The 27,605-nt window shown below is 32.7% G+C and overlaps 1 protein-coding gene, 1 long non-coding RNA gene and 1 pseudogene across 2 annotated transcripts; 1 reads left to right on the top strand and 2 right to left on the bottom strand.

Moving 5' to 3' along the window:
* Positions 1–1,389: 1,389 nt before the first annotated feature.
* Positions 1,390–9,577, bottom strand: LOC120118523 (annotated as a pseudogene).
* Positions 9,578–11,452: 1,875 nt separating this feature from the next.
* Positions 11,453–11,924, top strand: LOC120118524. Its single transcript, XR_005515758.1, has 3 exons — positions 11,453–11,501; positions 11,716–11,789; positions 11,880–11,924. It is a non-coding gene; the product is annotated as an uncharacterized LOC120118524 (long non-coding RNA).
* A 13,438-nt stretch (positions 11,925–25,362) lies between these two features.
* Positions 25,363–27,605, bottom strand: LOC120118688 (protein LATERAL ORGAN BOUNDARIES-like). Its single transcript, XM_039138698.1, has 2 exons — positions 27,370–27,605; positions 25,363–26,380 (listed from the first exon to the last, which is right to left on the bottom strand). Exon 2 carries the CDS (start codon positions 26,366–26,368, stop codon positions 25,811–25,813), a length of 558 nt encoding a protein of 185 aa, XP_038994629.1. The 5' UTR covers positions 26,369–26,380; positions 27,370–27,605; the 3' UTR covers positions 25,363–25,810.

The following is a 27,605-nucleotide window of genomic DNA, read 5'->3' as shown; positions in this document are numbered from 1 at the left end:
AGCCAAAAGGATGTTACTTCGAGAAATATTGATCAAACGATATTAGATAAAAAATATTAAGGATAAACGGTGTTAGTTATATCAAATCGCCTTTGTTTTCTCCTCCATTTTTTTTATCAACTTGTAATCAAGTAATTTTGATGTTAGAACTTCCAAAAGTACAAGGTGACAACACAAAAAGTCAATCTAAAACATTAAAATCTAAATCGTTCCAAGTTTTATTCAATAAGAAAATTATCAATTTCAGTTCTAAAAATTAACTCAAAATGAAATTCAAATAAACCAAATTAAAAAAAAAAATCGAATTCAATCTAACCTAGACGTACACAATTGACATCTCCATTGGCACTAGCATTGTCGGTAAAATAGTGTTGACGAGGCCAAAAATGAATAGTCATGAAACGAGGCAAAGCAATGTCCCCACGTCCTAGAGCTCAGTCTCTGTAGCATGTGCCATCATTGCAATTTGAAAAGGCGCCAAGAGCCTAATAAAACACATACCACTGACGAAAATCACTCGCACCACGCTAAGCCCAACAGCATTCATTTAACTTAACCCACAGTTTCAAGCGCTTTAAAATTAGATTTCAAGAGCAACTTTAGATATGATAACAAATATTGATTATTTACATTTATTTCCTCATATAAAGGTTAGGAAATGCTGCAGTCTCGTAGGTCCAACCAACCCGAAATTTGTGGGCATGTCATGTTCTTACCGTACAGCCAGGATAGCATTAGCTGTGAAGTTTGTATAACAATAAAATCGCGACGATTCCAACAACACACATGCAACTTTGACAGTTCGGTTAGTGCATATGTCGACTGCAGCAGAAACGGTGATTGCGGCTATCTCACAAGAAGTCGAGAACTAATACTATTATACTGTTTCTTAAGTTTGTCAAAAAAATAATTTTTCCCAAGATATCATTTCAGCTAATATAAAGGTCATATCTTCAATTTTATCAAGTTATTAATACAGCATGTCTCACCATGTCGCGTTTCAAATACCCTTTAGATTAGCAATAAAAGCCTATATAGTTTATGATGTAACTTAACATACGAATTCATCACCCTGCTCATTCTACAATCATATAGAACGTGCTTGTTATATGGACCACTAAAACAATGTCCACGAAGTACCCACTCCAGATTTTGATTCGAATGACAACAAAGGAACCATATTAATTAACTTATCTATCATGATAATCGAAACGAAAGCTGAATAAAGAACAGCCATGTAGCAGCTCAAATTATTCAATCACCCAGTCACCCACTGAGCATGACTAGAGCATTTGATCTCAAGTTGATAGAGGATGGCTGGTTAGAAAAAGTGATAATGGCATTTTCATATCTAAGAAGCCAGCCTAAAGTGAAATGCTAAAGGCCTGATAACAAAATATATAATTATCATGATAATTTCAATTTGATAAACAATAAAACAGAGAGTACAACAAACAAATATAGATCAAAGGGCGTATCAATCTTCCCAGAAACCTGAGTTTACAAATGCAATATGGGTAAGAAATGACACCAGCACAGAGTGAAAGTGATTAGCCGCACAACTTTCAGAGCAGAGCACAGCAATTTGACCTCTAAGAATCAACAGCTAGAGTTGTCCTTCTCATCAGATTTATCCTGAAATCTTTGACGTAGGTCCTGCTGTAGCATCTCTGTGTATTCCTGAAAATGTTAGAAAACATTGAGTTTCTGTACCCAAAAAAAACCTGAAAAATTAGGCAGTTAAAAACATAGTATTGCTTGAGACAATTTATTTCTCAACATAACGGAAGCACTTAAAACTCTAGCTGCTTTGAGTGGTAAGAAACCCAATAAATCCAAGGCAAATATCTCATAGCCAGACAACTGACCTTGGCAAGACCTTCATCACCACACAACTCATTCAGAAGTTCTTCAGCATTCCTCTCTTCACCATATACTTGAACTGCATTTTCGGCAACAGCGTGGAAGACATTACCTGGTAGACTAGATTGCTCAATCCTCCGTGCCGTTTGTTGAATATCATCCTGGAAGAAACAGCAGATAGCACAACAGTCCATGTCAGTGTATACACACACGCAAACCACCTTAAAAATCTAAATTATATGTATTAAAAAACCGAAGTTTTATCAGCAGCAGTAAGACCTCCCCCATCACATTATACCTGAATTTAGGTTCTACAGCAGAAAATGGCAAAGGTGCACCTGGCCCACGACCAAGAGCCTGAGTAACAATAGGCATCATTTGTTGGACCATCTGCGACAGATCAATACCACCACTTTGGCCTCCTCCAATACCTGAAAACATGTTTTCAATATCCTGGCTATCAACCTGCTGAGCTAGTTGACTAACAGTGTTCATGATTTGTGGACTTTGAGTAAGTTGCTGCAGCATGTTCCTAAGATCATTCGGTGAACCAACACCAGTTTGCTCTGAGAACCCAGCCAATAGGCCATTTAGTGCAGGATTTTGAAGAACTTGTGAGACAGCAATAGCAGCCCCTGATTGATCAACAGAACCCTGCACTCCTGACAACCTACTACTCTGAACACCTGGATTACCTGAGGAAGGATCTACCCTGTTCACAGACGAGCTCCGAGATGCAAGTGACTGCAAAATCTGTTGACCAGTTGTTCTAGCACTCAGGTTTTGATCAATAGCAGAACTAGTTGTTCCACTATCACCAGCTGGGGAAGATGATTTGGTTGGTTTTACTAGTCTCTGTCCAGAATGATATTATATGATCATTTTCGATAAAAGTAACATAATTGGATGTAGAATAAAGAAATTTATCACACCTTACGTTCCAAACCCCCCAACCCCAATCCAAGTGGTACAGGCTTGGCATTTTCCTCGCTGGATTTGATAGCACTTCCTTCTCCACTTGAGCTAGGAGAACATCCAACAGTGTCATTTGATGCATCCTTTGAATTCTCACTGCTCTCCGTATTATTGTTACTTCCTTCAGCGTGTTGACTTTGTGACTGAATATTAACATCAACATAGTAGTGGTCAGAGACACTAAACGGATAGTTCCTAACTGAGATCATTTTATTGTGAATAATGCACACCTTCGGTTCTTCAGTTTCAAGGTTTGCATGTAAAGAAACAGTAGAACCCCCAGCTCCACTAGAAGCAATATTATTGGGTTGCTGACTACCTGAAGCAGATACAAACATGAATTCCACGATTCCGCTTTAACCACTAAATACCGGAGATATAATATGAACAGCAATTTAGTTATTAGAATCTGAAAACTAACTTCCATCTACCTGATGCAGCCTGATTATGTCCCTGTGTACTAACTAGGTTTCTAATTCTTGAATTGAGTTCATCAACAACAGAGGATACTGATGACTCAGTGGGTACAGACTGTGCTGCACTGGACATTGCACCAGTAGCATGTGCTTGGTCAGCTTCAACAATATTGTTTTGCACAGGAAGAACCCGTACCAAACCAGAACCAGCATTGTTACCACGCTGCCCTTGCATTCCTTCCCCAGTGCTTGTTCTATTACCAGCTGCTGAAACCACAGGTGCCAGTGTGGTGCCTGATAATGACAGTTATTAAATAAAAATGTCACTTCAGTTTAAGAAAGGGAAATTAGGGCCTGGCTGCAGACTTTAGTTCTTTACCCACCAGGGTGTATGTGGATATTTATGTGCCGTGCATGATTTCCAACACCAACAGGACCTGCAGCCAGAGGATTTGATGGAGAATGGGAACCACTAAAGAGGGATCTGGTTTGAAGGGGGAAAGGCTGCAAATAAACAACCAATGCATGCATTATGAATAGGATCCTAAAGAAAATTATAACACGTTACCAAAGCAAGTTCATCCATAGTTGTTTCAGCACATCTCAAGCCAACTGGTGAAGTACAATCTGTACTAAAAATACAATGATGTATACAATTAACGATAACAAGTTGAAATTGTAAACTAAAAGCTTCACATCTCAGAACTCCCTTTCATACCCTAACTTCTCTTTCTGTTAATTCTCAGTCATTAAAAGAAAATTGTCTTTTATGTCTCAAGAGCATACATATTTTTAACAAGTAACTTAGATCCAAACTGCTAAAATGTCCGCTCCAAGGAACATCTCTATAGTAAGTTATATGATCCTAGAGAGACCAGATGAAAATCAATATGTTCAATTTAGCCATTGATGAATAATAACCAATAGAAGAGCACATTACACAGCATGAAAACATCTGCAATGGTTGAAAGAACCACTCAGATTTGTTCTGGAAACCAGGATATAAAAATACTACCGTACTTGAATAGGATATACTAGCAGGAGTTTGCAGTATTTACATACTTGATACAAACATATATCATACTCTTCAATCTAGCTACTGGTGAATAACAATCAACAGAAAACACATATCACACAGAACATGCTCAGAGCAGTTATGGGTTAGCAAAACTCGACTAAAAAAACGATTTTTTCGACTCGACTTGAATTGAATTCGAGTTGTAATTTCATAAACTCTTGACTCGACTCGAAAAAATTTCAAGTTCAAACCGAGTTGTAAAATACAACTCGAATAACTTGATATTTTTAGTAATTAGTAGATTGATTTTTAAGTTTGAGTTAAGTATCTCAAATTTGACTGATATATGTATATCACATATGAAAAAATATGGAAAAATATAATGTATTTTATATGGTTATAAAAAAAACCATTTAAATTGAAATCAAATGAAATCATAATATTATAAATATTTACAATTAAATTTAAACAGAAACTCAAAAATTTGACTTGACTCGACTCAAATTTATAAACTCGACTCGACTCCAAGTCAACTTCGACTTGTAAAATAGGACTCGTCAACTCGAATAACTCAAAATTTTTTTACTCGACTTGACTCGATTGAATGCCCACCAGCAGTTATGACAATCAATCTATCTACATATTACCATATATAAATAGAGTATATTAGCAGTCATTTTACAACTTGATATAATGTAAACAAATTTTTAGCATACCTGAACCATAATAGGATTCGGCCCAGAAGAAGATACATAAACTGCAGGTCCAGAATTAACTGAAGATTCCGCCTGCGAATTGCATGAATTATTTAGTGACATGTTATTATTCAAGGAGAACTGGGAATATGGATGCAAGAGGATGCAGGTCATACAGGAGACTGTCCCATTCGCAGCGTCAACATGATTCGACCAAGCTCTAAAAGAAGAGAACCTAAATGCTGCATTGTGAGACCTGCTTGTACTGATTCTGTTTGAATTTGCCCCCGCACTGTAGGATCAGAAGAATCCCTCTCTTGCTCTAAACGTCCGGCAATATGCTACAAAAGAAGCAGTGTATAAAAGAGATAGAATCAGATGAAAATTTCTCAACTTGAAAGGGAGAAAGAAAAAGAATATGGAATCAGACGAAAATTATGACTGAATCATATAACTGAAAGAATTCTCATTTAGCTTCCTCAATATGGATGTAATCATAACGCACAAAAAATTCACCAGAGATCCAGTAATTTTACATGTGAAAGAGAACTCACAGATTGTAGCACAAATCTGAAAAATAGTTTTAGAATTATAGAAGGAAACTAGTATTCAGCATATCATATCAACCTTAAAATGAATATGGTTAAACATTTAATAACAACAAAAGGCTTAAAAAAATTCAAAAAGAGAGTAAATACATAAAACAGAAAAGGCACAGCACTTACAGACAATGCACCAATAGCATGACTGCTGAGAAGCCGTACTGCATGTCGAATTACGATGCTCAATGCTTCAGGTGTCGGCAAACCTCGTGCATCAGATGGTAATACAACCCTTGGTTGCTCCCTTATGTTAGTTGTAGATGCGTGTGGTTGATAACCTACATAATGCCGTAGCAATTAGTCGTTGCAACTATTTCCAAACAAATACTTGATTTAATGTTTTGAGTAGTATCACCATTAGGAGAATGTGCCTCCATGTGGCTCATAAACTCGGAGAGAGTAAATAAAGAATCGGGAACTGGCTGGAGAAAAAAGAAAAGAGAGGAATTAAACAACACTCAAACTATAATTTGCTAAAAGATAAACAGTGGCGGATCCACAACTTCCCGAGGGTGGACAGAAATTCAGTTATTTAACTATTTTTATTGGTGCTGCCCACCCTGAAATTTTATTTGTGACCTGTCCACCCCGTTCAAAAATCTTATGTTATTAACATACGTGTGCCCACCACCCTCAAAAATATTTCTGGATCCGACACTGAAGATATATAAGTTCAATTGTTATACCGTATTAAGTGAAGGCATAGATACTTGTGCTGCACTCAAAGGAATTGGGATAACTTGATGGGCAACTTGAAATGATTGACCAGACAGTGCCTGATTTCCTACTTGGTTCTCACCAGCAGCATGTCCTCCATTTGTTTCAATTCCTTGAGGAGCCTGAATGCATTATTTTGATTATTCAATTAATTTGGGAGTTCTATATTTCTAGCGCCTTGAGAAGCCAAAAGCAATACTGATGATTACTTAAAAGTTAAAACCTTAAGCCATCACATTCTTTTCTAATTTTTCCATTTTCGCAAGATTTGAATCATTAGCATGCTCATTAGGTTTAACATTATAAATAAGAATATCTGAGTAGAATTAATAATTTTAAGCTGAAGCATTTGCCAACCCATAGCTTAGAGGGAAATATAAGCATCTGCAACCCAAAGCCATATTTAACTTGTTAACTTTAAGAAAAGAAAAATTTGTAATCAAGCAATACTCACAGAGGTTGAAGACTGCGTAATGGTACCATTAGTAGTAGCCTGGCCTCCAACTCCAAAAGAATTTAAAACAGCCCCAATAACCTAAAAGCCAAGCGATAAATAATGAATTAATAATCAGCATCCCTTCACCAACATTATCAAAAGTTAATTGAAACACTTCGGAATTAAAAAGAATAAAAAAGAGAGAAAGTACCCACCCGACTAAGGTCTGGAGCACTGCCATCACCTTGATCTCCAACATTAAAGGTCCCAAGAACCACACTATGTGAAATCTGTCCAACTCGGTTACGAGGGACCCCTGCAGAAGCATCATTTCCTGCCATTCATAGTTCAATTCAATCTTGTTAGCTACAGCTATGAGTAAAACACCCTGAATTTCAAAGCCAGACAAGCACCTCTGGATATATTAATACCTCTATGACTGTTATTTCCATCTGCTTCTCCCGAACTTGCATCAGATGAAGGCTGTGACTGGGCAGGCTGCCTTTCAACTAAGTGCAATGTATGCTCATTCTCAACATCTAAAAAACTAGTGAAGGATATATGGTATAAAGTGAACCACAACAAACGAAACTTATAACAAGACAGCAAACTTGAGTAAGTAGATACAAAAGCATCTTGATTTCCTTTTTTTTTGGTAGTTACAACAAGGCTTAATAAAAAATAAGCGCCTAAACTATACTCAAAACCGACTTCTGGCGCCTAAAGGATTTTTTTGTTAAAAATAGGTGCCAAAAGTTTTTTCTGTTACATTTTTAGGTGCCTAACATTTTTTCTGTTACATTTTAGGTGTCTACCGTTAAAAAATTATTAAATGACAAGTGTTATGCTTATTTTTTAATTATTTAAAATATATTTTAAAATCTAAACGTGGCATGTGACACTTAACGTTTTTTTTTAATGGTATGCACCTAAAAATGTAATGGAGAAAACGTCAGCCACCTATTTGTACAGAAATTCTTTAGGCACCAAAAGTCAATTTTGAGTATAGTTTGAGCACTTATTTTTATATTAAGCCTTACAACAACTAATTTCCAGTTCTGGTTATTTATGACATATAACTTGAAGTGATTACGAAACAATATAGTTGTTGCTGTATGCTAAGCACTCAAGCCATTTAGTTAATGCTCATTTTAGACAATGAAGTAAATAGGTAACAGTTACAACCGCTAGCAATCTACTAACTTTCCAGAAAAAAAAATCTGAACTTGCATGCACAGGTCATGCTTTAAATTATATAATTGTGATAATTCTGCAAATGAACATTCCATCTAAGAAACTAATAATTAGTCCTGCAGCACGGTAAATCTTTTAATTAGAAAATATCTAGTTTAATTAAGGCCATGATGTTCTCTGGCAACATAAATGACAGGATACGATATTCAGAAAGGAGATGATCATCCTTTAAGACCTTTCCCTGAAAATCAGCCGTTGCTGACCAACTGGAACACCAAGTTCCTTAGCTATTCTCTCCTTGAACAATGAAACTGGTGTCTGAAATCATCCGTGTAATGTAACAGGTATCAGCTAAAGGCTTGACAAGGAACAATTTTCATAAAAAATTAAAGATGCACTGAATGACAGCAACTTTATGAGATTGCTCATGCTTAGAAGCAAGTACTTACATTTTTGTCAACAGGAAAACTAAAAATTCGTGAATCCAGAGTCTTTATCCTTAGCTCTACAATAGAATCAGAAGATTCCCCAGAAGTGCTGCCCATACTCGAACCTTCATTAGAGTGCTGATCTGCCATGGAAATTCAACAGCTACCAGTGCCTAGAACAGCAAAACAATATCATTTCCATTCAGAATTTTCCACTAGTTCAAATTCCTCAAGTAAATATCATTGGCTAAAAGGTAATTAACTCTTAACGAGGTTGAAGTCACAACAGATCAGCACTCAATGTCACAAAACAATTGTCTAGTTAATTTCTCTGATTATAATGGCAACAATATTTAGTTGTCTAGCAACATGAACTATTAAGAAGATATGATAAAATGAATATTGAAGTCTCTCTTCAAAAATGAGAAAAAAGAAGTTGGCTCATCACAGCTTTAGAATCTTATCTAATTGAGATTGAGCATTAAGATAGATTTTCATTTCTTATATATCACAGCTTTAGAATCTTATCTAATTGAGATTGATCATTAAGATAGATTTTCATTTCTTATATATCACTGATATACAAGCTATTCTTTTAGCCATGGTCAACAAAAGTCAAATGTTCCTACATTTAAGGTGCATGTTTGCATAACCAAATACAATACCAATATACTTTCAATTTTTCTCCTTTTAAAAATTAGAACCAAAAACTAAAGAAAACGCAAAATGGATAATAAACAAGATGTTATGCCAAATTCAACAAATCAGAATCGACGATAACATAAATCAATCAAAGCAATTACATAGCAATCATCGGATCGGAGAGCATAGGGGAAATCAAATTAGATCAAAATAATTTAAGACAAAAGAAATCATCAAATCAAACCCTAGAAAACGGTAGATTCACTTCGAAAAACATAGATAATAATAATCATAACAACAACAACAACAACAACAATTGAACCAACGGCACTAAGCCACGAACCTAAATAGTATGCAGTATAGTGAAAAATCCGAAGGAACCTGCGAATTCCGATGTGGTATATGAAAAAGGCAATCGAATGTATCCGGAAATGGAGGTGTTGCTTTTAGGGTTCACCAAATGGTCCAAATCGCGACGTTTTCAGGTAAGCTTAGTTCAGCTTTGTACGATACCTAAGTGGATTTGTTTGGGAGAGAGATTTGTTTCAAGAAGAATCTAGACGCACTCGGGTCGCTTCTCGTCTCCTCTTTTTGTCAGCTTTTCGCGTCTTCCAGTTTTACTTCGTTTTCTTGGGCTTAATAAAATACATCCAGTTGCATGCAACCACGACTGCGCCAGGTGGACACTAATTATTATCGGTAACAAATAACTAGAAGGCCCAGTGCAACAAAAAATTCAAAGCCCAGCACAAGCAAACAATAATTGGATTTTATCTATTCTTGCTTTTGGATGGAATTGGCGCTTCAGTGCGTCTCGTTTGGACTACTTTTTAGGTGAAACGTGCGTCTCGTGTAGAGTACTTGGCATCTCATTGGTTTGTATGTTTTCAGTTTTTACCACATTCAAAGCTTATTTCAACGCACTGGCCTTATTACTTTTCACTGGACCTTTGTTCTCTAGTTAACAATTCTTATCTCCGGTAGTATTTATTTTTTCGTTTTATATCATTTCTTCTTGATACATAAATACTTATATAATATCTTAATGATATTTTAAATTTCAACCCATTTGCGGGCGTTGGATGAAACAATCAGAGTGTGTACGATGAGGATGGCTACTTCCAATGGTTTGTATCAAGCTGAATGTAGGTGGTGCACAAACAATGGATGCTGATTTGATTACTTGAGGAGGTACTTTTCGTGACGACTTAGAATGATGGGTGTTCGACTTCTCCAAATCAGTAAATTGTTGTCTAGTATTTGAAACAAAGTTATGGAACAGTTTTTAAGGTCTAAATTGTTTGTTAAATATTATCGTCGAAACCGACAACAAAGAAGTACTTGCATTGTTTGTTAAAGATTTGAGCATTACAGTAAAATAAGTTTTAATGATTTTTTTAGATAAACGACATTTTTAAGCGCCGCTAAAAATTTTTATAAAAAAAACAAACGCCGCAAAAAATATCTCTAAAAACCTATTTAAGTGAGATGGTTTTTCTACTGGCCGATACTAAATTATTATTGTCACTTCCATTACAAGTCACTGCAGAAGATGAATCTAGGATACATATATGGGATCTTAGAAAGCCCAAAAGTCCTGTCAAAGAGCTTCCTGGACACACGTAATTGACTTGTAATCTAAGGTCCGTTTGGTTCACGGAATGTAAGATTATCAGCGAGAATTAAATTACCGGCGGGAATAAGATTATTGAGAATGTTGTATTTTGTGTTTAGTTTGTTTAGCATAAATGTAAGATTACAGAGTTTGGTTAAATGAATAAAATATTATTAGAATGTATATTTTACCAAATTGTCCTTATTATATATTTTTTTTAACAATTTGAATTCTACCATAATTAATTTATATATTTTCTTTAAAAAAATTAAATTCAGAAAATTTATATATATTTTTTACCAAATTAAAAAGATAAATAGGTTTAATGAAAGTTTAAAATTTTATTTTAACCCTTAAACTTCATATAAAATTCTAATTATGAACTATTTTTTGTAAATCTAAAATAGTTTAAGGATAAATTTGCAATTTAACTTTCGTAGAATTTTTTGTATTCAACAACAGAAAATGATATTTTTGAAAAAAATTAAGGGCATTTTAGTCCAAAATACCGGAAATGTAACAATACCTAAGGGAATGGGTAATCATATTCTCGGTAATATACCCTCAAAATACTATTGTTGGGAATAACTTATTACAGAGGGTTGGGAATGTTTGCCAACCAAACGGGGGAATGACATTTCATTCCTCCGGAAATGTGAGATACCCGAACCAAACGCCCTCTTAACGGTCTTTTTATTTTTATTTTTGAGCAACTTTACTGTTACTCTTCCTATTTTCTCAATCGATTGATTTATAGTTAATCTCCAACATTTGAGTTTATGTTCTGAGTTGGTTTCACTAGAAAGAAAAGGGAGTATTTAAGTTCATTGATTGCGAGATGTTTTTGTTTGCAGGACATGGGCTGTAACTTGTAACCCTGGGTATGATGGGCTAATTCCGGTTCTCTCTCTCTCTGAGCATTCATCTTAATATTGTTTTTTAGGGATAGGAATTAGGGTCTTGGATTAAACTGGTTACGATTCTTACGAACATTCGTCTGAATCAACTAGGCATAGCAATATCCATAGATTTTTAAGTCACTATAACATAAACTGCAACTTCTTGTTTATTGGTATATTTTGAAAATTCTTGACAAGAATTTACCCTTCTGCAGAGTGCTGGCACTGACTCAACTGTAAACTTGTGGACGGCTCCTACATCCGCTGAAGATGAGGCAACCTCTGAAAGGTTGCTCTAGTCTGGAGCATTGCACAACTTTGTGTTTTATTGGTTGATCTTCACTGGTATTTTATTGTTTTAATTTTGTTTTGTTAACAGCATAGCTGAATGGCCAGCTCAACTGGCTGACCCATTGCTTAATTCTTACAATGATTATGAAGATAATGTGTACGGTAATCAGTCCTAACCTCTACATGTGTTTGATACAATGGTTTTAAGAAATAAATGTAAGCACAATCTGTTGTCAGGCCTTGCTTGGAGTAATTGATAGCCTTGGATATTTGCTTCTCTATCATATGATGGCAGGGTAAGAACTACCTGCAACTCAGGAAGATAGATGAAACATATAATCATCGACTAGCGTGTCGAATTTGATTTATGTTGGATTTTCAGTTTCATTTAATCCAGGTAGTGGTAGAGCCGGTTAAGCCATTCCTTTCAAGAAAATGAAGGAGTTATTATGGCTGTTGTCGTGTAAAGTGACTAAATATTTAGGCAGACTTGGCATGAAGAGGAGCTAGCGGCTCATAAATTAAATGTTTCATGACTTGTAGCTGTCCTCCCAGTGTATTCTTTTTGAATTTGTTGAGTATAGTTTGCTTCCTATTATCATCATCATCTGACCTCGGTTATTTTCCATGAATATTGAATCATGCTTACCTGCACAAAAATCGTGCCATTTTTTATATGAAGAAAAGTTTGGTAAAATTTAAGCATCTATCAAAGCAGTTTAAGCTAAAGCGATTTTGATGTGCAGTTTACATGTTAAATTGATGTCTAATACAGAGTGAGACACATTACGTCAAATGAAACAGGGAACGATCATAAGCGATTTTTCTTATCTAAAAACAGAGTGGCGCTTACAAGTTACAACCACTTAGAGCAAGTAGCACAAGTTCATAAACACAGAGACTTAAATATTATATGTTGTACATATGTATCAGCCTAATCCGCGGACTTGTTTCCACCTTCATGTGTCTTGCCAATATCATCACGGTACCTTCCTCCTTGGCTGCTATTCTGCAGATGCTGATACATAAAGCCCCGGACAAAATTCGCAATCCACGACAGCGATGAAAGTCCAGTGATCCTGAAAGCTCCGGAGGTCAAGAATCCGGCTACACAACCGGCAATGAGAAGAGCCGCTGGGACCAGAACTCGTGGAGTTTGGCGACAGTTGTTTGATAGATAGTGCAATGTGGTCTGCATGAGTGTGGACTGTCCCGTCCAATGTTGTGTCGAACAAGTATCAATTCCTTGGTTAGATCAAATAAAACCAGGAGCATTGCAAAAATAAAAGAACCGACACATTATCAAATATATTCAGCCTGGGCAGCTTTTTTGCTCCATACCATATTTGGTTTATTAGTTTGGACCATTAATTGAAGGATTCTTAGGTGAACAACAATCAGCCCATTTATATCAAACATATTTGAGACAATCAAACCTATTTGAGGACCTGGAATCCCTCAGCAATCTTGATTTTGTACTATTTCAACTTAATTTGATAAATTTGTTGAAAATATATAAATTAATTACTTAAAAATAAAAATTATATAAAATTTCAATCAAATAAATCAAACAATTGATAGAATCAAATAAAGATCATTGTCAACAATAAAAATATATTATTAATACTAACATAAAAAATACATATAAATTATCCTGGATGATTATTGGTGTATATCAATATCTAGTCCAAGATACTAAAACAAGATAGATCAATATTAGGCATGTAAACGAACACAAACGAGGTATGTTCATGTTCGTTTGTTTAACTTTAACTGAACAAATGAACATAAATGAAAGAAAAATTTCTTGTTCGTGTTCGTTCGTTAAAGAATGTAGTTTGTTCGTGTTCGTTAATGTTCATTCATTTAAATGATAAACGAACACAAATGAACGAACATAAATGAACGGATGTAAACGAACATAAATGAAGACAATAAACGAACGTAAATGAACACAACAAAACGATCGTAAACGTACACAATAAATGAACATAAATGAACGTAAACGAACATAAATGAAAATATATTTTTTTTCCTAACAATTTTAGGATTATCTTTTATTTAATTGTTTTGAGCTTTTTTATTTGTATTTAAAATTAATTGAATTTTAAAATATTTATGGGTATCAGATTAAAATTTATTGGGCTTTAATATTTTAAATGGGTCTAGAGAGATTGAGCTAAACATAAATAAACGCAAACAAACGAACATAAACAAACGAACATAAATGAACGAACATATTATCGAACGTGAGCCCTCTGTTTATGTTCGTTCATTTAATTAAACGAACACAAAATATTATTCATATTCGTTTGTTTAATAAATAAACAAACATAAATGAACTTCCCATCAAACGATTCACGAACGATTCGTTGAACGTTCAGTTCTTTTATAGGCTTAATCATTGTAGTAATCAATTAAGCACTATTTAGATCTAAAAAGACAATGATAACCCTGATAAAAAAAATACATGTTATAAAAATAAATAAAAAACATGGTATAAATATAAACAAAACCATCTACTATTTTTATACGAAAAAAGAATATTTGTTAAAAAAATAAAATGATTAGATTATAAGGGGAGAGAAAAAAATCGATGATTAAATATTACAATCGATGAAAAAAATAAAAAAAAAAACGTCAGGAGAAAAGCTATTTCTACTAGGATTAATGATTAAAAATATAAATAATTGATGTTTTAAAAAATATTGTTAATAAACCTAAAATTTCAAACCCTAATATTAATTGATATGCTGTTTTCTTATAAAATCATTAAATGTTATATTAACTTTTGAGTTCGAATCTCGTAGGCCCTGGCATGCGTAATGGACTGTCATCACCAGCTACCAAGTAGCGATAGACTGATAGCTTACTTGTTTTTTATTCTTTATTTTCTTATGTATGTGATAAAAGAGAGGGGGTATATAGGTTTAAATATTTAATTGTACTTCAATTGAAAAATGAAAGGTTTACTGGTAAAAATTAATTAAGAATCAGAAAATATCAATTAATCTTTTTTTACTTAATTAGATATTCATAATCGAAAATTTTAAATTTTACTTAAGAATTGACTTCAATTTCATAGTCATCTTACATTAATAATGTTCTCCCTCATTTTGAGTTATATCAATTTAATCCTTTGGAATATTTAAATTGCATTAATATTATTCTTTGACCAACGAAAATCACCATTGATCTTGATATTGTGGATACGATCTATGATATTAATATGATAGTCTATATGTAAATGATGATGTAACATATGAGTTAAATTATTTTTTTAGTCGAGTTTAAGAACTTAATTAATTTTTATAAAATGTTTGTAAGCTTATTTAATATTTAATTTTTTTAAAAAAATGTTAAACTTTTTAATATATTAAAAATCTACTGAAAATAAAACAGTATTAAAAATTCAAAAATAAAACTTTAAAATATAAAAAGTAAAAAATAATTATAAAATATTAAAATTTACCAATGAGTTTTAAGTAGAGTTTGCAAAGACCTAGGCCTTGGTTATTAAGCATAAGTAATTTTGATGATAATATGAAGAATTGTTTTTATTAAAATATTTAGATTAAGGTAATTGTGTTTTATATATTTATTATTAATAATTTAAAAAGATTTTAAACATGTATTACCTTATGATCACGATAGAATATTAGAAAATACTCTTATTATATATACGAGTCATGTCCAAAATTATCTTGCTCTAAGTCTAGATATATATCATTTATGAGTTTTGTAACACCTTTAACCCGTATATGTCTCGATATACGAGTTAAAGATGTCACATCAAACTGAAAACATTTACTGAACTGAAATTTCCCTAAAAATTTGTTTCATTTGAAAATACTCTTGTTCTAACTTTAAAAATCTATTTTAAAGTATATTTCGGATTATAATTTATTTCTTTATTATAGGGAAAATAAATTCATTATTTATTCAATAATTTTACTAAACCATGTCTTTTCGTAAAACCTTTTAAAAACATAATAATGTAATAAATTCTTGTCATGCATAGTTACCGATAAAACTAAACTAAGTAAAATAAACTAAAATAGTTCTAGTTTAATATTACAATTTATTTAAAATAAATACGATAATTAGAAACTACTGACATAATTATACATATCACTATAAGTCAAAAGAAACATCATAGATGTCTTACTGATACTGATGATATGTATGTCTTTCCAAAAGATGCTCTGATAGCTCCTTACTGATCGTACTTATCCTTACTAGAACCTACGCATGAAAATCATCACGCGCTAAGTATAACTTAGTGAGGCAGTAATACTAAAGGTGAGAATAATTAAATAAAATATCAAAATACATAAAATCGTTAAAATAAAACAGACTGGAATTCTTCAGAACATTCAAACCAGATATTTCATGTTGAACTTTATCATAAACCTAAAAATAATCATCTGATAACATTCACAAGATCATAAATAATCAGATCAGACAGAATAATCAGTTTATAATTCTTTGTAGTCAGATACTTTTCAGAACTTTCTTATTTCATTTTTATAGCCCAAAGTATATTTTAAGAGAAAATAAGATACGTGAGTCAGACGAGTGTGTGCAATACAAATATCAGATCATCAGTCGGAACAGATAAGCACACATAGTGCTATCACATCGGAAATAATAATATGCACACCAAGTGCATTCATATCAGAATATATATACACTAATGTACACTCCGGTACATCACATTATATTAAAATCAGAACAGATAATCACTCTACCTCATGGAATGCCAATTGTACCTTTGACTCTCAATATAACATACATTGGGCTTTTAGTTCATTTCTTAACCATTTGATAAACATCATATTATAGTCGAAAATATATTTAATTCACATTCTTAAAATGTGACATGGACAGTTCATGTCCAAAAACTTTCATAAAACTTATTAAAGAAATTATGGATATAATTTCATAATCAAAACATAATTCATATCTTTGAAATAAACAAGGTGAGGTTGACTTATCGCAAGTCGTCCTCGACCAAAATAATTAAATAAATAAAGTGTACTCACATTTGCCTCACTTAAGAACTTGTATACGATAATACTAGTCACAAGCTTTGTCCTTTCCTTTCAGATAGTTCGGATTGCTAGTTTTATTGTAATATGACAATACCAAATTATAACACAAAATGTTTAAACTACATATTAGTATCGTTCTAACATAAGCTCATTTTTGACATTTGAGAATCTATAAAATAAAATCGATAACTAAATCGATATCAACCTAACTCATAACTCCATTATAACTTCAAATTTCTCAAAACACTTATTCAATTCCACAAATAATTATTCCCAACATGATCTTCAACTTTTACCAATTATAAAATCAAACCACATATTTTAAATTCTTTCCAGAATTAAACTCAACTTTTCTTTTAATTTCATAATAGATCTTCACTATTATGATCATTTCCCATTAAATATATAAAATTTCCATAATTATTCTAACTCACCCAAATGGTACTTTTACATTTAAAAATTACTCTTCATCTTCTAATCCATTTCAACTTAAATTCTAAAGTTTTCATATTCAGACAACTTGCACTACCTTTAAAGAATCAATATTTTGTATTGATACACTCACTGAAATTTAATTCCATTTATTCCGTTGAAAACTAGACTCGAATACGAATCTATCCATATAAATAACTCCTTCTAATTCAATATGTACAATTTATGGTGAATTTTCAAAGTTGACTGACAGAATCTATTTTATGCATAATCTGCTGCCCGTTTTTTGACATTTCTTCGGTTAAAAATTCATATATATTTTTATACACATTGAAATTGATCCCCGTTTATTTTAAACAAAACTAGATTAATATAAGAATATAATATATAAAAATCACCTCCAAATAAGTTTTATAGAATTTCTGGTGAATTTTCAAACTCACTGCCAAATTCAAAATCTAAACTGTTTTCATTAACTTCATCTTTAAATTCTTCATCAATTCTTACGACCAATTCTTTAAAATACTTAACTCTTCATAATCCCTAAAACACAAGAAATCAACATCCCCTTCATCAACTCAATATGAATTTAAACATAAACCATAACAATATTTATGTCAAATGAAAGAAGATTCCATGTAGATGACTTATCCTTCATGTTCAAACCTTAATTCCTAACATAAATGGATCAAAAAAAAAACTTTCTCTCACCTTGAAACATAACCCACGGCTGGAAGAAGAAAGCATGAAGGAACTTCTTGAATTTTCTATGCATATAATAACCTTTACACTTGTATTTAAAAGATTAAAAATGAATTAAAAATTCATTTCTTGCAAAATGACCAAATTGCCTTTAATGAATCCTTTTATTTTCATCCATGCCATTTTTTTCTCTAATTTAATATTATTAAAACAGCTATAAAATTCTCATCTCTCAATTGTTCATTTTGACCCTTCAATTTTCTAAAATTTCATTTTAATCACTAAATTTTCACTGTTCGGACGAATCTGAAACATTACACTGTTCTGAGCAAAATTTCTCTGGTATAAAATATGAAAATAATATTTCCAATCCTTTTCTAACATCCTTCCAATTTTCATAAAATTTCAACTCGATCCGATTATTTATTGAACTTTACTGATAAATAGCTTTTAACACAAATCTCGTACCAAAAATATGATTCCCACTAAAATCCTTGTTTTCGGCCAAATTGTTCATTTACGGGCTAAAATATATAACTTTTAAAAATTACAAATTTCAGTCCCTACACTTTTAAAAGTTTATACTTTAGCCACTAAACTTTCAAAACTTACATTTTAGTCACTGTTCAAATTTTTGGGGTATTACAAGTTTTTCAGTTGTAATCATAAAAATATTTTTTTTGCATTCATAGTTATAAGTTTAAAAATAATTTATTTACTTATTCAAAAAAAATATTTACTTTTATAATAAAGTATAGGGTAAAGTACACAAACGATTTTTGAATATAAGATATTGCTTTGTTGAGTCCTTTGATTATTAAAAATTATAAAACGATCTCCCGGCTATAGGATATTACTTTGTTGAGTCCCTCGAGTATTAAAAGTTACAAAATGGTCACCTAACTATTCATATATTCCAAACTCATCCTTTTCTGTTAAAAATTGACTGTTGCATGAGCTAGACGTTAACATATTGACTGAGATATGATAAAATTTGATCCAGAATCTCAAAAGATTATTATATCACAATCAACATGTTAACGTCCAACTCCGACAACCATCAATTTTTTTAACAAAAATAACTATTTTGAAACATATGAACAATTAAATGACCATTTTGTTACTTTTAATAGTCGATGGACTCAACAAAGTAATGGCATGTAGTCAATAGATCAACTTATAATTTTTAATACTCTAGGGTCTCAAAAAAGTAACACCCCATAGTCGAGGACTATTTGTGTAATTTGTCCTAAATTATATTTTTAAAAGTTGTACGACGTGACATTGACTGATTTCTTTATATTATACGAATCTTTTGCATGCTGGATGGTGCTTTTGATATGGTGTGCTTGATTTGTATGTAATCAATGGAGGCATGGTTCCGCCGAGAGAAGTTATGCCAACTTTATGGTTGATGCCTACTGGGCAGCCCACTTTCGCAAGTCAAAACCTGCCCATATTCGAAGATAAATCAACACTTTATGCTCTCTCATACGATAAGAGCAATGCTAATTTGCTTAATTCCTTATCCTCAGATCTTTTGAATAAAATAGCAACCCAATTTAAACTTATATGCTCAGATTTTAACTCACTCTTCCAAAAACCTATATGCTCATATTACACTTAAACTTGTAGAAAATAACGAAACAGGTATGATTTAAACATTGATATTGGAATTGTAACTGTACATATCCTTACAATCTAATGGTGTCGAGGTGCAATCCCTTGTTTGCTGAAAGAATACATACGCATGCGACAAAAGGGCAATTCTTTGAAGTCATAATCTCATGACATGCATGATGGCCAACATCATTTGCAATCTGACAAAACAAACTCTTACAGCTTTTTAATATACTATAATATTATACCAAATATTTTATATGTAAACTAAAGAATAAAGAAACGTACAAACTCCCACACATCAACTTTCTCTTTCGCATCGTATCTTTTGTACGCGCCGTGTCTCAAAACCCTCATGCTTTGATTTAATAATAGCATGACAGATTTTCTTTCTTTTCTTAATGAAGCAAAATCTTAGTTTTGAGAAAAAGAAATTAAAGGAAAAATCGGCTCATTAATGGTGCGCATCTAGAAGCAAGGAACTTCATGATTCGTTCAATTAAGAAACTCTGAAAAGCATGCACATTAGATTTGAGTCATGATGCATTCGCAGCATCATATCTTATGCAGATAAGATCCAAGCAAAATAATATATATATATATATATAGAGAGAGAGAGAGGTAGATACTCTTACACAATATAAAACTCTTTTAGTTTTACACAAATTTAAAATCGTTGGATAAGTAAAAAAAAATATAAATGAGAGTAAAAGTAGGAAATGTGAATATATTTACTGGGGAAAAAACAAGGAGTCAATCTCAGTTATTTATTATTACCCATCTAACGTTTTTTAATCTGTATAAAACTAAAGAGTTTTACATTGTGTAAGTGAATCATAACTTATATATATATATATGGGTTGCAATCCACTTACACACTGTAAAACTCTTTAGTTTTACATAGATTTAGGACAATTACAGTGAATATCTTCTAATTTTGTACTGTTAATGTCAATCATCTATTTTCACTTATCCATCGGTTCTAAATCTATGTAAAAGTAAAAGATTTTTACATTGTATAAGTATCTTATATATATATATATATATAAGTAATCTCAATGATTAGAACGAGTGTTATTATCTTTATATATCTTAAGTTTACGCAGTTGTGTTTACAGAGTGTATATACTATTAATAACAACTAAAAAAGATTTTGATAAAATTTTATCTTATTATATATTAAGAGAAATGATGTGCATTTTTGCGTAAATATTATGATTAATTTATCATGGACAACTGATAATGATTTTAGGCTCTCTTGGAAATTGGAAGCGATCCATAGTCTAATAGATTGTGAAATAATTAACGAAGCATATTACTTTTAATTAATTGCGTTGATGAATTGATTATAAACTCAAAGAAAAACAATTCAGAAAGTGATCTCTTACGAGTTACAAACGGCCGCCGAAAATTATCTTTATTCTTGATGATTTATTCCAAATGGATTTGTTGGAAGATTGTGTGTACTGTGTAGTCCTTTTAAATGCTGTCCTAGAATTATCGGTGATGTGAATAATAGACATATATATATATATATTCAAATTCTACCATTAGTGTATGTATTATATATAATTTATTAATTTGGTTATTATATTTTAATTTGATTAATTTTAATTATTTGTTTTAATTTTATTTTTTATTATGACGTTATAAACATAATATGACTAAATTACAAGATTTAAAATGATAAAATTGAAAAACATAAACCAAATCTACAACTTAAAACGTGAAAAGTACAATAAATTGGGATGTAAGGACTAATTTACAACTTACTCATATTCTATGGACTAATTTAAAATTTTGACCCTTATAAATATACGTTAAAACAGTTTTTTATAGTAAAAAATTGCTAATTCTAGACTAAGAAATAAATATGGGATAACAATATATTGTTAATAGATCAAATGATATTACTTTATTTAAATAAAAGATGTTATTTCATTAATAAGTTTTAAAATAAAATATGTCCTCGGTGCACTTTAAATTAGGGTGTGCAAAATCGGATATCGGATCTGATTCGATCCGAAAATTTCTAATACATAGAACAGTGATTGGTATCCGAATATAAAATTTAATTTGAAAAAAAATAATTTTAAAATTTTGTTATTTAATGTTATATATTCGACACTTCTACTATATATATATATATATATATATATATATATATATATTTAATTACTACACAAAATAAAAAATTAAATAATCTTATTTTTATTGAGTTAGAGCTTTAATGGGTTAGTGAGTTACTCATTTATTGGGCTAAATATATCTAAAATTTAAAGGCTCAATTTTTTTTTTCCAGATTTTCGGATAATCCGAAAGTGGATTTTATCTGATTGTATCCGATCTGAATTATCTAAAAATAAAAAAAGGATCAGATATTAAAATTTTCGAATAAGATAACCGGATCGGATCTTTTTGCACACCCCTACTTTAAATATCAATTTTTTATTTGTTTCAAGAGATATATTAGAAACTTATTTTTCCTGATAGAAGCAATTAATTTTATTCAAAATATGAAATATCTCAAATTACAATAAATATTTACAATCACTATCATAAATAAAACACATAAGTAGGAAAATTTCCTTTAATTATTGAAACAAAACTAGTAACTTAAGATCACATAAGGACCATACAAGGAAAGATTAAATCTAACCAAGAAACTGAAACAAAGACAAATACAAACAGATTTGATCGATAAACAAATCACAAAAGGAGATCAAACTATTGAAAGACCACATGCAAATAACAAATCAGACTCGAGCAATGTGAAAAGCTATCCACAAACACAAATCGAGTATTCAAATCCAATAAGAGGATTCAAAGTAGAGAAGATCACAAGATATCAGATAAACAATCATATTGATCAGTCGTGACAATTCCAAATCAACCCTTAGAAAAAAAGATAAATAAAAAATGACCAAAGAACTGAAAAACATGCCAAAAAATTAGAAAATGTACCATAAAGGTAGATGAAAACGTGCAACACATGCAGCCTTATTAAAAATAAAAAATAAAAGAAAATAAAGATACGCTATAAAAAAGAAAAAGAAGATAAAGAAACCAATGGTCGGCAACTAACATTAAAGTTGGCGTTGTCGATAATCAACCAAAAAAAAAAGACGAGCGACACACCAATAATACTAAAATATATTACAACCTTCTTATTATAAAATTATGAATACTTAAATCATTATCTTGAAACCTCTTTTCAATTAAAAAAACTCAATTTTTAGCCAAAAATAAATAAATAAATATAAAAGATAAATATTTTGTATTTAAATTGAACAATTCTTTTTTAATTTAAGAAAAATTGAAAAATACATTTTTCTGGCTAGTGATCAATAATTTTGTTTCTGGTGCATATCTCATCATTCACACATACTATATATAATATTTGATCGGTTCATTCTGTCATTACTGGCAGAAACTTTATAAATAAAAAATTGTATAAAAACTACTTTAATTCATTTTTTTTACAATGTCATTAAAGTATTCCGGAACAATTTAGAATTTGTCCATGACAAATGCGGCAAGTGATTGAAGAGCTAAATTACGGAATGGATCATGTTTGAGTGTGGTGGATAAATAAAAAATCTGGATAGGCAAATGCCGGAAGGGAAGGAGATTCCCAGATCCCAACAAATACTGAGATCAGTGTATTGTAACATCAAGAACATCCAACCTAAAAGATACAAATGATGAGGCCCTCCCTGTCGGGAAAGAACATCTGTAAGAGTTCCTTGTGTGGATGCTGTGTTCGTTTAATGAATTGGACCCGCACACCCTGTCCTTTCCCACTTTTATTTATTTAAATCCACTGTCATTTTTCATCGGCTCTTTGCTTCTTTTTCACGTTTTGCAGAGAGATTGATGGGGTAAATTTTTTTTATGGATTCTCGATTCAGTACTCCTTTTTCATTCAGCAAAGAGGCAGAGCAGCCGCAGATAATAAGCCTTAATCCCAGCAGTACTCCAACTATCGCACTCGTTGCTTTAATTGATCATCTTATTATTACTCACTGTTACTTCGTAAATCACAATATTGTGTTATGGTAATGCTGGAAATGAGGCCAAAAGACTAAAAGTAGTGGAATTGGAGGGCAAAAAACGTGACTCTCACCGTAACTGTCAGCCCCATGTATGAGTGAATCATAGAGAAGCAAAAAAAAAAAAAACACGAGAGGACACTCTTAACTTTTTCTGGATTACTATAGTATCTTAACATCTACTGGTGTCCGTAGATATACAGACGCATTATAGTAGTGATAAAATATGTGTTTTAAGAAGAGAGATATTGAGCATTCAGCTGTGGCCTGTGGGCAGAGGTACATTATTACAACAGACGCTGACAAAAAGTGGGAGTAGCAGAGAAGAAGATGATGATGATGGTGATGATGGATCGTCGTGTTTTTAATGAATGCAAGCGTGTGGCCGTGAATGAAATGAATTAGACAGTCGAAGAAATTAAGCAAAAATTTCCAAAGTCAAGACTCTTTTAAACCTGAATTAATACCGTCTAACGTTGAAAACGACTATTTGGAGAAAGAAGTGGAGATCGGGACCTTTCCCTTTTTAAGACCATAGCTTAGCTAATTTTGATAACGACATATGCTTTCCACTGCCTGTGCTGACCTGGCAAAAACCTAGAAATTTAGGGTGCATGTATTGTAATGTAAAAACCCTAAGCTTCCTACGTTTCTGCTTTTCTTCCCTGTGGGCTTTAGAGAACTTCGATTCATATTGAAAATATACAAAAATATAGGAAATGTAGATGCTTTGTCTATGAGTTTAAACATTACTAGTGTAGGAAACGTGTGTGTGTGTTGGGGGGGGGGGGGAATCCTAGTTCCTACTCAATAGCGAGATGGCTGAAACCCTTCCATGCAACAGCAAGTAAACAAATGCTTTTACATATGGGATCCAATGAGGACTGTGACTGTGACTCACTGTTTGAAACGCCTGTTACCATGGAAATGGGAGGTGTGGAGCTATAGCTACTGGTTCTCGACTCTCACCAATTACGAAAGAATTGTAGGTTGGGGGTTTTGACGAGGCTTGCGTCTAAGCGTTGTTTTCCGGTTATTTCCCATGCTGATAGTTTAGGTTAATGATACGAATTATAAAATTTTAAGAACGAAAATAAATTATAAAAAAAAAGTAAAATATATTATAATTTAAAATTTTCGCTTCCTATGTCCATTTTAGTGTCTTTCCCTTCTTTCTTTTTTAGTACAGCCTAGTTAATGTTTAATGAGGTTTTAATAAGATTAATCAAAAAGAAAAAAAAAACAAGTTATGACACACCAACTACTCTATTGTGTTTTATACGTAGGTATAGGTTTTTTTTATTAGTACAACATTTTAATATTAAGAAAGGAACACGCTATTGCTGGAAGGTCAGCCGGCGAATATATATATATATATATATATATAACAATTTACATACAGCATGTTCTAAATATATTGGTTCACTTTCTGTACATAAATTTATACGCTATATATGTCATCTGTTAAAAGCATGTAAACCTATGCACAAGAGAAGAATAGTGGTTAAATTACTCGGTGCAACTTGGGGTTCAATGCTGGGAATTAGAGAGTGGCTATGATGAATTAATGAATAAAATTTGGGGAAGAAAGTAAACCCGGTGGTCCTCAAGAACAAAGTAGAAAGGCAAATGATAAATAACGTAAAGGAGGACTATGCCATAGGCTTAGAGAATCCTCTTTAAACTTGGACCTTAGCACTGCAAGTGCAACTATTTCATTTCACTTATTCTTTAAGCATAAACAATGACAGAAGGGGAAGAGCATCTCCACGTGCACCCATGCCTACAGCTACTTCTGCCCAAATGACGCAACCAAAGGCTTAGCTGCCATATAAATATATATATGGCTTCTAGCACCCTTATTTAGGTTCAAATTACCACAACACAAATATATATAAAGTACAATGCCGATGACACATTTTAAAACCCAGAAGCTAGTCTTACTGCACCCACCACCAGGCAAACAATAAAAACTAGAAAAGCTAAGCAAGACATCTCTAGCTCGGACTAAGTGAAGTCCAGAAGATAGAGAAGCTAGCCATGGACCAAACTTTCACTGAAAAATGTAAAAGAAACACTCATCCCAGCAAGATCATATGCCCATGTAGGAAACCCTAAATGGAGCATATTATACGTTCTGAAATTTCTTGATTTGTTGTTCACAGGCCGCCTTCTCCTCCTCTATCGTTGAGATCACCCGAAGAGGTATCATTCCAAGGAAAAGAATAAGGAAGAGCAGCAGGGACTTGATAGAACCCTCCTCCTTCATTGTCAATATTCCTTCTGTTAAATTCATCTAGCCTGTTACGGGGAGTGAGCGGTTGAAATGAGGTCGTCCCTGGCGCTTGAGGCAAGGATGTTGTGATGTCGTTGCAGGCGTAGCGGATCAACTCGGCATTAGCTGCATCAAGTTCTTTCTGGAGCCTTTGGACTTGTCTCTGCAGGAAAGTGATGGCACCAACGCAGCCGTAAACCGGATCTCTTACTCTCGCCTCAGCTTCATAGACAAGAGAATTCACCGCGTCCTCTCTTTGGTGAGGGAGGAGCTCGTTGAGGAGCTTGGTCACGTTGCTCGCTCCAAAGATCTTGTGAACATTCACAAATTTTTGGGGCTCCTCCGGTGGAAAGTAAGGTGCAAAGATGCAGCTTGGCATGCATTTCCTCCTCAACAATTTGCAAGCAGCACAGGGTGAATTGTAAGAGCTGGAAGAAGCCATTTTCACTGCTGTCTACAGATCCACAAGAACCGGTTGTCGTCAGCAGAGATTTTTTTAGTTCTTTAACGACGGGATTTTGAAAAGGTTTTGAGAAATTATATAATCATTTACAATTCATCTGCATATTTTTCATGATATTTTCAGTTTTTCCTTTCCTTTTCTTTTTCGTAATTAACTTGGGGGATTGGGGTTCACTCTTTGAGAATCTATGATCTATAGTTACTAGGGTTTTCCTGAACGTATATTTTGTGTATGATTCGGTATCTCTAACAATTCTAACCGGTTCCAACTTCCAAAGGAAATAAGACCAAGTCTTTCGAAGTTTAAAAGAAAAAAAAAATCTTAAGGCCTCCTTTCTGACGCTCTCAGTGACAAACAACAGGGAGAACCTTTTGAAGCATACATGCACAAGCAATTACACATAACTATGTGAATATTAACCATCACCAGTTTACTTTATGCAGATATAGCTGCCTTCATTCTTCTTTAACTTGTCTCTTTTTTCCCCTCCTTTGCTAATTTCTTGTACGTTTAGAGAAAAAAAGAAGTTCAATTCATGATCCACAAAAGGATCTGTGCCTTTCACCATTAATTTTGGTTCCTAAGTTTGTCTTTTCTTTTAATATTATAATAATATATGATCCATAATTAACTTGTAGTACTGCAAATTTAGTTGCGTGAGTAGCTCTAAAGCCATGGGATCCTTTTCAGCAATGGATTGAAGATGGGATCTGATATCTGAGAAGTGCAAAATTCACAAAGACAAGATTAAACCCATCATAGGTATATTTAAGGTATATCTGAACATAAGCAAAGGCCTAAAACTAGAGCCTTTTAGCCATTAGCTATTAGCTTAGCTTAGCCTGATTTGCCAACAAAAGAAAAGCAAAAGGAGGAAGAAGAAGAAGATGAGAAAGCAGCAGCAAGACATAATACAAATATAAATATATACTGAACTTGGATCTGTGGTTTATGCTGAGAAGAATGAAAAAGGGAAATACCTTTTCCCCTTAAATGAATGGGCTGTGTATGTGTTGAGGAGGATGTTGGTCTGCTCTTCTACCAAGATAAGGCCAGCCTTGGGCAGTGGGAAACTGATGATAAAATAACCTAACCAACCCACAGCAGATTTTATCGCTGCAGCCAAAGAGGAACCCTAATATTGGAGAAAGAAAAAGTGCAAAAGCAAGTTGACCAGTGAGAAAAAAAGGTAATGGAGAAGGAAGAGGGAGGGCAA

Source organism: Hibiscus syriacus, unplaced genomic scaffold (genome assembly GCF_006381635.1).
Source record: "Hibiscus syriacus cultivar Baekdansim isolate YM2019G1 unplaced genomic scaffold, ASM638163v2 tig00110328_pilon, whole genome shotgun sequence".
In the NCBI taxonomy this organism is placed as follows: domain Eukaryota; kingdom Viridiplantae; phylum Streptophyta; class Magnoliopsida; order Malvales; family Malvaceae; genus Hibiscus; species Hibiscus syriacus.
The sequence above is the reverse complement of the archived record's forward strand: the minus strand, read 5'-3'. Positions and strand labels throughout refer to the sequence as shown.

Coding starts and splice junctions, on each gene's coding strand:
- LOC120118688 (XM_039138698.1), bottom strand. CDS start 26,368: ATGGCTTCTTCCAGCTCTTACAATTCACCCTGTGCTGCTTGCAAATTG.